Source organism: Myotis nattereri (assembly GCF_964212035.1).
Source record: "Myotis nattereri genome assembly, chromosome: 9".
Taxonomy (NCBI): domain Eukaryota; kingdom Metazoa; phylum Chordata; class Mammalia; order Chiroptera; family Vespertilionidae; genus Myotis; species Myotis nattereri.
The window spans coordinates 20,283,340-20,296,565 of NC_138084.1; the positions used below are offsets into that span (position 1 = coordinate 20,283,340).

Consider the following 13,226-nt stretch of genomic DNA (forward strand, 5'->3'; position numbering starts at 1 on the left):
CGCCCCGAGACACAGAACCGGAACCGCCTACGAGAGCCGCCGTCGCCGCCGGAGCGCCGCACACAGCCAGCGCATCGGCCGCCGTCGCGTAGCGTCACCGCCCCGCCAGGCCCGCCGGGGGAGGAGGGACCGGCTGCCGGGAAGGAGGAAGTCAATTGGTGCCGCTGAGTGTCACTTGTGGAAGATCCCTAGGACATTGGCATTTTCCTGGGGCCTGTCATTCCATACAACCCTCTGAGAGTCCCGGGTAGGACGTGTCCGCCAGCCACGTCATTGATTGGTTCTTATGAAGGCCAATCAGACTTATGTAAAGCTCATTGGTGCTTTCCTGAAGTCTCCAGCACTTATGGAGGACTCGAGAATTCAGAGTGCCCGGCCAATTTGATCGTGGATTGGCTCGTGTTTCCGCCACTCATTTCATTTTATGTTCCCGTCACTGCCACGTCACCCGCTCCCATCATTCTTCCTAGCGTCCCTCTTCCGCCCTAAGGATTGGTGGTTGGTATCAGCTGCTCAACCTCTTCTACCATTGACTGCATCAGTTGAGGAAAAAGGGAGGTGTCTCATTGTCACATCCCTTACTTTCATTTCTTATTGGTTGTTATAAATGGCACTCACCTTATGGCCAATGAAAGAAACGTATTGGAAGAGGGGCAGGCCGAAACAGCCAATAAAATCTGGGATGAGCGCCCGGGGGGCGTGTCCGCCTGTTTCTTGCTTTAGGGGAATTGGTGGGAGTAAAAGCAAGTCAGTCTCACTAAAGGGTTAAGTGCCGTGTTGGAATCCCTCTTGCTGAGCTAAGACCTCTGTAGCTTTTTTGTTAGGAAGAGTGATTCTGAGCAGTCAGTCTCCCCTTTTAGAGCACTCTTCCAGCAGCTGGCTAGGATCTGGAAGCCCAAATTTCTGGGGAACCCAGAAATAGCTTCCCTCCTTGATCCACGATCCTCCTCCTAATGACCTTCCCTGGTTTTCGTATTGCACCACATCTTTATCTCTTGTTTCTAATCCTTTTATATATATATATGAGAGGGAGACAAACATCAATGATGAGAATCATTGATTGGCTGCCTCCTGCACGCCCCCCACCGGAACCGAGCCCACAACCAGGTCATGTGCCCTGACCAGGAATGGAACCTTGACCTCCTGGTTCATAGATGCTCAACCGCTGAGCCAGGTCGAGGGGCTCTCGTTTCTAATTCTGTCCCACGAGTTGCCCACGTTAATGACGAGAAAACAGACTCGCAAGGACCTGACTTTATACGTACTTCACAGTGATATCTCTTCCAGACTTAAAGACTCTTGTTGATTTTAGCACAAGCGCACCTCTGTGCGCGTAACTTCGCACCAATTTTTTAAAATAAATTTACTTTGTTCATACATTTGTGAAAGTAACATATTCAGTACTTCATTTAACATTTAGATGCTGTAAACTACTGTTAAAATGGAGCTTTGGGCAATCTGTTATATTTTGCTAGTTTAGATAGGCAATGGCTGTTAGACGCTGTAAAACAAATTGCTTTTCCTTGGTAACATGCTTCCGGGTATCAAGAAAGTAAAGACAAATGTTTTTCATAAGAAGAGACTTATTGAATTCAGGAGAATACATTTTGAAAATCTGCAGGTAGATGTAGGCTATTTGGTATTAAAAAAAGTTTTTAACTGAATTAAAATGAACCCATTTATGCTTCAGTCCTGCCTTTGCTACTCACTGGCTCTGGGACTTAGGGAAAGTCATTTATTTAAGCACTCCAAGACTCAATTTTCATTTCTGTTAAGTAGAAATAAAACCCTACAGGGATACTATTGTGCATCTGAAAGTGTTTGATACACTGTAAATAACTACACAAATGTGCAGTGTGTTGTCAAATACACCTCTCAGATTACATGCCAATCAGAAAGACATACTTTTGTAATGGAGAAATCTGGCTGTATCCATCTTAATTCAGTTATTCAATTTAGCATCATTAACCCTGGGACAATCAAATTTTTATGAGGTCCCTGGTGTGCTGCAGCATGAACTATACAGCATCACTTAATGAAGGTTTTTTGTTAAAATGTTCAACCTGAATCCAATCAAGCCTTTATATCTGACCTTCCCCTTACAGGGGCTAGCAGTGGTTCTCAACCTTGGCTGCACATTAGAATCACCTGGGAATCTTTTTAAAATCTTGATTTCTGGGCCTCATCCTCTGGAAATTCTGTTTCTTTGTTATGGGGTGAGGCCACAACATTAGCAACAAAGAAACAAAATTTCTGGAGGATGGGGCCCAGAAATCAGGATTTTAAAAAGATTCCCAGGTGATTCTAATGTGCAGCCCAGGTTGAGAACCACTGGGCTAGAGGAACCAGTTAGACACGCTCAAAGAAACAATGGGAAACAATCAGATACATCAAGAATGCTAGGAATTCTATAAGACAACCAGTTTTATCGAAGACAAAATCACAAAGATTGAAGAAAATTGATGGCATAAAAAAGAGTCGGGGTGATTGCTCTAAGTTTCCAAAAACTTAAAAGACAACCAAATACTTGAATGAAATCTGGTTCTGGGAAAATAAACAGCTTTTTAGACATGTTTGGGATATTTGGGTACATTTGAAAATTGGCTGGTATTAGATATTAGGCAACGATCACATTTGTTCAATGTAATATTGGTATAGTGGCTATGAAGGAAAGCATCTTTAAAATTTGAAGAAATGTTTAGGCATGACCACTGTTAACAGTTTGAGAATGTATATGTATATAGTCATATGGATTTTAAATTTTTTTTAAAATATATTTTATTGATTTTTTACAGAGAGGAAGGGAGAGAGAGAGTTAGAAACATCGATCAGCTGCCTCCTGCACATCTCCTACTGGGGATATGCCCGCAACCCAGGTACATGCCCTGGACCGGAATCGAACCTGGGACCTTTCAGTCCGCAGGCCGACGCTCTATCCACTGAGCCAAACCGGTTTCGGCTGGATTTTAAATTTTAATGAAATATTTGGACACCTATAGTTATTAGTTTGCTAGGGCTGCCATAACAAAATACCAAAGTGGGATGACTTAAACAATGGAAATTTATTTTATTACAATTCTGGGGGCTAGAAGTCTGAGATCAAGCTGTTGGCAGGGTTGGCTTTCTGGTCTCTCAACTTTGAGATGGCTGTTTTACTCTTTGTCTGCACATGGTTTCCTCTCTGTGTCTGTGTCCTAATCTTCTTATTAGGACACCAGTCCTATTGGATTAGAGCCCACCCACACTAATGACCTTATTTTAATACCTCTTTAAAGGCCCATTCTCCAAAAACAGTCACATTCTGAGGTTCTGGGGCCTAGGGCTTCAACATGAGGTTTGAGGGACACAATTCAACCTATAAGATCCATAGGATGCATATGATATATGAAAGTTATAAAACACAATAGTAAAAGTAATACCCATTAATCCACCATTCAACATAATACAAACTAACCAGTTTCCTACATCTTTGTGCCAATACCATTCCCCTAAACACTCCCAAAGCTAAGCACTGTGTTGTCTATTTTCAAAAAATTTATTCTCAGTCACTACCTTTTAAAGGCTCAGTCTCCTCATCCTCATCTTTTTTCTTTTTTTATTCTGGGCCAGCTTTAGCTCTGAGGCTTGGCTCCAGCTCTGAGGCCTCTGCTGCTGAAAACAGGTATTTGGTTTGTTTGGGTTCTATAATCGAGACACTGTTTCAACTCCAACTCTGAGATCCCGGCTGGCTGAAAGCAGGTTTCTGGGGTTTTGTTTAGCTTCTATATATATAACAATGTTTCAAACTGCAAGCTCAGAGGCCGGCAGTGGCAGGCGGGGAACGTTGGAGTCCCCCGTCACTGAAGCAAGCAAGCCTCATGTTCGCTTCAAGCTGCCTGGCTGCTGGACGCCATCTTGGCTGGCAGTTAATTTGCATATCACCCTGATTAGCCAATGGGAAGGGTAGCAGAGGTATGGCTAATTACCATGTTTCTCTTTTATTAGATAGGATAGGTTAAGATTACATGCATTGATGTCAGTTTTTAACTGTGACACACTGTCGTAAACTATTTTAGGCCTCACCTAATTTGATTATTTTTGACATACGTTAGCAGGGAGGTTAATATTGCTCTCATTAGTTAGAGTCTTAAGTGACTTTTAAAGTGCCTAGAACAAAAAATATCTTGAATATACTACATGACTCAAAATCAGTTGGTGGTTATTGTAAGCTAGTGTTACATTCATAAAGTAGAAGCACTTATTTAGTTAGGAGAAACATCTATTTGTTCCATTCATTCATTCAGTCATTGATTCTTATATGTGCCCTGACCAGGGACTGAACCTGCAATCTTACTGTATTTGGAAGGCAGCTATGCTCACCACTATACCACCAACGCAATCTTAGTGTATTTGGATGACATTCTAACCAACAGAGCTACCCAGCCAGGGCCAAAGCACTTACTTCTTAAACTCGGGCTTTTTCTCACAAGAAACAACACTACTGCAGGCCCAATGCACGAAATTCATGCAAGAGTAGGCCTTCCTTCCCCCAGCTGCTGACACCGGCTTCCCTCTGGCACCTGGGACCTGGGTTTTCCTGTGGCTGCCGCCAGGCACCTGAGACCCAGGCTTCCCTCCGGCTCGGTGGAAGGACATCTGGTCTAATTAGCATATTACACTTTAGTTATTATAGATAACGTTTTCTGGAGCAGGCCCAGCATTTCCCAGGCTATGAACTGTAACCTAGAGAGGAGCAGAGCATTCAAACTGGCGTTCCAGGCCAGGGACCTGAACTAGCCTCCGCCCCCTCAGCTTCAGCTCCCTGGCTTGTAGACCAACCACTAAGGTCTTCCTCACTCTGACATTCTGAATCCATGCTTTTGGGTTTCGAAGACACTCCTAGGCCAGTTCCTCTCTAACCAAACCTCACTATCTAATAAGACTTTTTCTTTCACTTAGGGTTGAGAACAGATCCACTACAAGGTAGTTTTACTCCTTCACAGCAATAAGAACATCCTGCAGGAGTCCCGTGCTCTGCTGCTCAGCTGTCACCTTGGGCAAACAGTTTATCTCAACGAGCCCGTCTACTCATGAGGGGGAAAATAAGCTTCAAGTAGGTAGGCAGCCAATGTCTCCCACCCTCTTTATAATTTTTAATTTTTTTTTCTCTTTCTCTACTTGTTTGCTGAATCTTTTTTTTCAAACAAAGTATCTCGCATTTATAATTGAACCAATCAACTAGTGCAGGAGAAACAGAAACAAAGAGAAAAATGATTGTCTCAGTAGAATATACCCAACTGTCCAGAGAGGTGATGTTCCCAGCTAGATATGGTAGAGGCTAGTGACTGTGACACAGCACAAGTATGTGTGCCATCTTACATGCAATTCCTTACAGATTCACCTTGGTCTTACTCTAGAGCAGTGGTTCTCAACCTTCTGGCCCTTTAAATACAGTTCCTCATGTTGTGACCCAACCATAAAATTATTTTCGTTGCTACTTCATAACTGTAATGTTGCTACTGTTATGAATCCTAATGTAAATATCTGATATGCAGGAAGGTCTTAGGCGACCCCTGTGAAAGGGTTGTTCGACCGCCAAAAGGGTCGCGACTCACAGGTTGAGAACCGCTGCTCTAGTGTCTCCTCTTGGAGTTGTACCAGATTTTATTAACAGTTTTCAGCCAAATACATTGGGGAATGGGATGATTCTGCTTTTGTTTGTTGGTTAAGAACTGCCTGACTCTCAAAGTCTTGTGAGAAGATATGGTGAGGAAAAGACTTAACTGCACACACCACAATGGCAGAGAAAGGGATTAGAACCTTTTTATCTGAAATAACAAATTTACTCTAACAAATTGGAAAATTTCCCCCATCTCCTTTGAGAAGATGAATTGTGAGGGCAGCTTAAGGCCAAACTGGGTTAAATGAATCTGTTAAAAATCACATGTGCCTAGAGATAGATGGCATGAAAAAGATGAACTACAGTATATCTACAATTCATAATTCCATTTTGTAGTTAAAATGGAGAGAGGAGGACAGAAAGCACTCTAGGTTTTTAAAGGAAAGTTACCATGTAAACATTACAATAACATTAAAAAAGTAAAAACATTAGGTAATATCCTTACCAATTTCCAACACCGAGACTTGCCAGTCTACCTAAGTATGCTAGAAACAAATTAAAAATCATGCTAAGAAGTAATAAGAAAGGAGAAATGCTGGCACACATTTTTTCAAGTATACAATTTGTATTTATTTACAATTCCCTATAAAAATGTAAATTTAGAAACTTTAATCTTTATTAGAACCAAACAAAAAAGCACAGAGAAGAAATACTAATCAAGTATTCACTTGATCGGTTGTGAAGTGAAAAGGCAGGAAAGGTGCCCAGTGGAAATAAGTCAGTTGATAATGGCAGAGGGAAGCTAGTAATGTCACTGGGAACAGCTGGTGGAACCTGGGGCTACAGAATGAGAAGAAATGGAGATGGAGACAAGGACAACTAGTTATAATGGAGGATTTTACTGTTGTACAATACATGTTATGTGCAAAATGTTTATTCTCTTTAAACATCACAACTTGTCTTTCCCCACTACATTCGAAAGGTGAGAACAACAAAAAGTACATTTAAAATGGATTCAGATTTTTCTTGAGGGATATATTCACCATGGAACAAAACCTCTTATCCTAGTTGACTGCTGAATGGGAGAGGGACAAGTGAAAAGGTAACGGAAGGCTGTCCTTGCTAGGATTCATGTCTAGGTCCTGGGATGGGACCTGAGTGAGATGAAGTAGCAAGGACAGCAGTTCTGCCCATGGCATGGAGAATGAAGAACAAAGCAAGCCCAACTTAGCTTCCATGGTTACATTTGGAGGTTTCTATCCAGGACACCAAATAAAAATGGGGAACAGAGAGGTAAAAGCATGGCTTACTGAAGTAGTCTCAGGAAGACAAAAGCTACACTGTGGAAGCAGGCTCTAAGTTAGAATCACCTTGGGCAATCTTCCACACACTTGGGAGGACAGGCTCAAGTACACTGTCGCTGTAGCAGGATAAAGGCTTAAACCGTATGCTGTTTCCATTCAGGTGAACAGAAACAAAGGAAACTCAAGTGGGGAAGAAAAAAAGGACTTCTTAGTCTAGAGCTGGGTGTCAGCCAATTGAGTTCTGATTTTATTAATATGCTGGCATATTCTGTATTTATATTAAAACAGGGGGAACTCACCAAATTAATTATAAGGACTAGAAACAGATTAAGAATATATCAGCTAGTTTGTGTTTAGAGGAGGGATGTCAACTGAATATTTCTCCCTCTAAAACTCATTCTTTAAGGATCCTCTGGAGTCCACAGAAACACATGTGGAGGGGTGTGTGTACACACACATGTATATTAATTTCTACTTAATTGGTTCTCCTATAGTCATATTAATATGGGGCAATAAAAAAGACTTCAATAAGGTGCGGGGAGGGATCCTTTGGCAGGCTATAATCTACTCTGAAATGGAATAGCGGTGGGATAAAGGGAGAGATTATATTTGTGTCTCTAGAGCAAAGAAAATGCAAAATTGAGAAGAATTGAGTAAAAGTAGGACATGCAGAATTGTAACAGAGAAGGTAAGAAGAAACCAGCAGAAGTATCACTCAGCCGAACGTCACAGAGCAGTGGGGAAACATCTGGCATTTAGAGACAATCCTTGTGAACAGGACTCGGCCACATAAGATGCTCTGAGGAATGAGCTACCTCCCCTCCCTCATTACAAACACTCCATTGGTGATGGCAGCAGTGCAGGTGACAGCCAAAAAGAGGTACAGGAAACATGTGCAGATCTTTTATCGTATCCCCTGAACTAGCCTACAGGTATAAAGAAAGAAAGGAAACTTGTTTGTATAAATGAGTTAAAACAGAAGACAATGTTTTTCATAAAATTACATCCTTGTAAAAATTATCTTAACGAAACACCAAAGATGTCTCGTCTCTACTCTTAGCATTCAGTCAACTATGAGGGTGCTACTGCACCCAGTACAGTGTTTGATATCTAGCAGGTACTCATATATTTGATAGAAGTTTTAATCTCTTCCACCAAATTCATATTTATGCCCACCCCGCCCCCAAACCTCCTCCTCATAACTTCTAAAGTGCCAACGTTAGTGAGATAGGAATTATCCTGTTGCTAACTTACTGCAGTTTTGTCTCCAGCAAATTCAGTTTCTGTCGGTCAACATAGCGAGAAAAGAGGGATACTAGGTTTGTGGGGATAGAGATTGGCTTGGCTAGGGCTGCTTGGGGAATCCTCAGAAGTTCTCGGGTTGCCATGAACATCACTTGCATCCTGAAAGGGAAAATCGATAATAACAATGTAAGAAAAAGAATGAAAAGATTACCTAAAAGAATTTAAAAGAAATACAGAGCAGACTAACCACTGGTTGTTTTCTGTTGATTCTGTAGCAGGGTCTGAACTCTGTAGGTCTTCCCCACGGCTCAGGACAACAAGGAGCAGTGACAGGCCAAACTACAACAGGAGAAAGGGAATCAAGTTCAATACTGCATCTCCTCCTCTCCGCCACCATGCAGGGGAAATGGCACTAAATCAAATGACTACCGCTGTGCTCTTCAGTGAGACTGGGCAAAGATCAGACAACCATGAGGGGAGACGCTGTGCCTTTCTCCTTGCACAGCAGCAAAACACATAATCAATGGAAACAAAAGTCCCAGTGTCCTACAGTTCTCACTGCCTCTCAACCCCACCCTGTGATAAAAAGATAACTTTTCCTTACCATGGATAAATGAATTAAAAAGGGAAGTTAAATGAAGACGAACTTTGATACCGAAAATTAAAGTTCATGGACAAATAAAAAACATTAAAAAGAGCAAGATATTTTGAATTAAGAAAAACAGGTAGTAAAACCTGTGGGAAATGTACAAAGAAACATAACTGAAATGATCAGGATACAAAGAAAAGATTTTCTTTTTTTAAAAAAATATATTTTATTGATTTATTACAGAGAGGAAGGGAGAGGGATAGAGAGTTAGAAACATCGATGAGAGAGAAACATTGACCAGCTGCCTCCTGCACACTCCCTATTGGGGATGTGCCCGCAACCAAGGTACATGCCCTTGACCGGAATCGAACCTGGGACCTTTCAGTCTGCAGGCCAACACTCTATCCACTGAGCCAAACCGGTCAGAGCAAGAAAAGATTTTCTTAAAAAAGGACACATCTATCTGAAAATATAAAGGTATAGATAGGATGCTAATAAGAATCTAAAAAAATTAAAAGAAGTTTATATTCACCATATCTAGGATTATCACGATTTCCACAACATGCTTTAGAAATTAAAATATATAAAGATTTGTTTTACTTATGGGGTAGTGGTAAAAGCAGGAAACATGCAGTCTAAAGGGGCATAGAATGAAAATGCAATAGGGACCAGAAGTACTGGGTTAATGTCTGAGTCACAGTTATGATGGATCATAAAGAGAAGATGGGGATATTTTGAGATTCCATCCCACCTTTCTGGGTTCCCCTCATAGAGGGTAACACTGCCTTTCCCCAAAAGTTCCCTTCATATATGAAAAACAACACTGGGCTATACAATCTCATCTGATCTCACAATTTTCTACTGCCTTTATCAAAATTAGTACCAGGAAACCAAATTACATGGAGGGCACATAACTGATCATGCCAGAACCCCATCTGAAGTCCCTGAGGCACTGCATCCGCTCCCTCTCCAGAGTCATGCTTTGACAGTTTTGGGGGGCAAGGAAAGAGCCTACTTTTTCACTTTACTCTAACAGATGGCCCTTAATGAGTGCCTATGAATGAGGCATTACAATGAACTGTTCACAGCTGTTCTCGCATCTCAGTAATAGGAAAATCCTGAAGTGGACATCAACACTGAAGTAGACATCATCACAGACCAGGAACCTATGGCTCAGCAAAATGAAATAATCTATTCAGAGTCGCAAATCTAGACAGTGGCAGGCAAGGAATGAAAACTTGCTCTGTTTAAAAGCTCATGCTCCTTCTTCTGTTTATGCTTCCCCTATGAGTCTCTGGATACTTAATTTGATGTAAATGAAATATGAAATGGGATGTTCTTCTATGTAAAGTCATGTAACAAAGGCTGCTACTTGCCCACTGTAATATACTTTTCTCCTCCTATTTGAGAACTCTAATTTTGTGATGACAATGGTGTGAACTAAAAGATGTTTCCACCCTTTCTGCAGTTAGGTGTGGCATGTGACAAAGACTGGCCATTGAGATTTTAAGTAATTGTTGGTGAAAACTCCTGGAAAAGGTCCATAAGGAAGACAGACAGCTAATCCACATGTTTCAGCCATCTGTACCCACCTCTCTTCCTGATGCAAAGTGGAGCCTTGAATTCTACAATCACCATGGACCCAGAGGAGTCATGAGTATGGCAGCCACTACTAAGATAGCAGAGAAGGCAAACCAAATGAGTTTGCATCCCTGACCATGCATGGAGTCACTACACCAGATTTACTGACATGAGATACATAAAATCCTATTTTGTTGAAACCACTGTTAATTCTGGCTTCTGTTACTAGAAACTTAATGTAACTCCAGATGAAGGAAACATTTTTAACAAGTTGCCATACCCACAGCAGCCATTAGTGATATCTGTAACTCAAATTTAGAAGACTTGTAAAGTTCAGGGACGAAAAAGGCAAGACCACCTTGTTCTGGAGAACAGCAGCGAGGTGAGGATTAGAAGGTGCTGGTGCAGCTGCACTCTGAGGTAGGTTCATTAGCTGTTGCAGAAGGCTGGTGACAGTCACTGACGGAAGATGATAGAGGAGGAGGGAAAAGGGACTCAATAAGCACGGCAGCACCTACAGAGAAAAAAAATAAAACATTAGATCCTGGCAACTGTTACTTCAGTCACCCTCAGTGGGTGAGCCTGGATAGATGGGTGCTTGCTCAGCTGCATACTCAACTGCCTGAGGCGAGATTTAACAAATATGGGCTGACAAGTCTAGCAGATACTACTAGAATCCTAACAAAGTATTCTAAGGTATCTACTGAGAACTTTTTCAATTCAATTTGCATATGAAATATCATGACTTGTGTAAACCCAGGGAATAAAATCACTTCTCAAACACAAAAGATTCATGATAAAACATCAGTATTTTAATTTATCTCACAAATATTTAAATTCCTACAATGTACCAAGAACATAGGCTAAGAACAAAAGTTAAAAGGACAGACAGACCCTCAGGGATCAAAAACACAGAGATGAATATTTAGGCGATTTCAATATATTGTGTCTAAGAGGGAGTACTACAGAATTACTGAGAAGTATTTTCAGACTTAATTCTATTTTGGTTTATCTTTATAAAAGCTCAAAGAGGAAACAGAGAATTTAGTAATTTTATAGATTATTAGAAAAGCTAATTGACTAAGCTCAGTGGTCAGAGTTATAGAGCTAGTAGCCTGAAACAGAACCCAAGGATGTTGAATTCTACCTTGCTAGCCATTCATTCCTTCTGGTCATTAGCCTGAACTGAAAAGTTAAAATACAGAGATACCAACATAACTAGGTTACAACACATGAAAGGAAATCAAAAGTGCTCAGTGCCCCTGGTATAAAAAAATGATGGCTGGTGCCGAAACCGGTTTGGCTCAGCGGATAGAGCGTCGGCCTGTGGACTGAAAGGTCCCAGGTTCGATTCCGGTCAAGGGCATGTACCTTGGTTGCGGGCACATCCCCAGGAGATGTGCAGGAGGCAGCTGATCGATGTTTCTCTCTCATCGATGTTTCTAACTCTCTATCTCTATCCCTTCCTCTCTGTAAAAAAATCAATAAAAAATATATTAAAAAAAAAAAATGATGGCTGGTTTTACTTTATATAATAGCCAAGGATGGAGAGTAGGCTACTTTTTTGTGATCCACTACTCTAAATAAACAAAGCTTTAAAAATCAAAGCATTTAAAAATATACACAAAAGTATAAAGAGCAGTATAATTAAGTCCTTGTACCTACCCATCATGCAACTTCAATAATTAAACCAACATTTTGCCGAATTTTATTCAATCTGTTCCTCCTTTATAATTTCATCTATAAATATTTCAGTTTGTATCTCTAACAAAACCTCTCATGATATTATTGCACCTAGCAAAATTTAATTCCTCAATATCATCTAATATCTACTCCAAATTAAAATTTCTCCAATTATTTCAAAAATGTCTTTTAGCAGCTGAATTATTCTAATCATAGTTCAAATAAGATCCACTCATTGACAGCACTTGGTTGGTTGGTAAGGCTTTGAAAATCTGTTAACAACAGGTCCTCTGACACTGTCCATCTCCTCTTCCCATATCATTTATTTGTTGAAGAAACTGGGTCATTTGTTCCATATTTTGGATCTGGTTATTTGCACCTGGGTGGTATCATTTAACAGAATCTTCTATATTCCCCATATAAACTGACGGAATTAAAGGTTTGATTAGATTCAGGTTCAAAGGGGGGAGAGTGGGGAGGTTTGATGGAGGGCTGGTAGAACTATGTGCTTTCTACTGCATCATGTCAAGATGCACACGGCATCTGGTAGTTCCCTGTTAGTGTTGTGAACAGTGACCAGTGGGTTCAGGTGTTAGCTCGCTCCAACCCATGTAAAGTCCTCCATCCACCATTTACCTAATGCTTTTAGTATCAGTAATGACTGCAGTCCAGATTGACTGCATTTCCATTTGGGGGTTGTAAAATGATTTCCTAATGTTATCATATTTTTGCATTTAGTAGCTGGAATCCTATATAATAAAACCCTAATGTGCAAATCGACCAAATGGTTGAATGACCGGTTGCTATGACGCAAACTGACCACCAGGGGGCAGATGCCCAACGCAGGAGCTGCCCTCATGCAGCTCCTGCATTCTGTGTTGAGTGTCTGCCCCCTGAGAGGGAGGTGACTGGCGGCAGTGATTGGGGGGTGGGGCTGGCCGGTGGGTGGCACCAAGCCTCCGGCCAATGTCCCCGATTGCCCCGCCTGCCTGTTGCCCCACAGATGGCCCTGATCACTGGCCAGGCCTAGGGATCCTACCCTATGTATTGGGAACAGTCTCTTAAATTTAAAAATTAAAACCTGGCAAGGCTACTCTAATACTGAAAAAACAGGATGATGCAGTGATGAAATGCATGGACTCTGGCTTGCACATTTTGTGGTCAGCCCTGATTCTGACACTTACAACTGTGTGACAAAGTCAATTACTTCTCTCTGCTTCAGTTT

The 13,226-nt window shown here is 41.3% G+C and overlaps 1 protein-coding gene across 2 annotated transcripts in view; it reads right to left on the bottom strand.

Moving 5' to 3' along the window:
- Window positions 1–6,210: 6,210 nt before the first annotated feature.
- Window positions 6,211–13,226, bottom strand: part of PATL1 (PAT1 homolog 1, processing body mRNA decay factor) — a 39,784-nt gene continuing 32,768 nt past the window's right edge. For both annotated transcript variants that reach the window (XM_081099871.1, XM_081099872.1), the window contains 4 exons: window positions 10,677–10,832; window positions 8,396–8,487; window positions 8,158–8,307; window positions 6,211–7,829 (listed from right to left, as the gene is read on the bottom strand). In XM_081099871.1, the coding sequence (XP_080955997.1) occupies window positions 7,808–7,829; window positions 8,158–8,307; window positions 8,396–8,487; window positions 10,677–10,832 (420 nt within the window). In that variant the 3' untranslated portion in view covers window positions 6,211–7,807. The remainder of the gene's footprint in view (window positions 7,830–8,157; window positions 8,308–8,395; window positions 8,488–10,676; window positions 10,833–13,226) is intronic.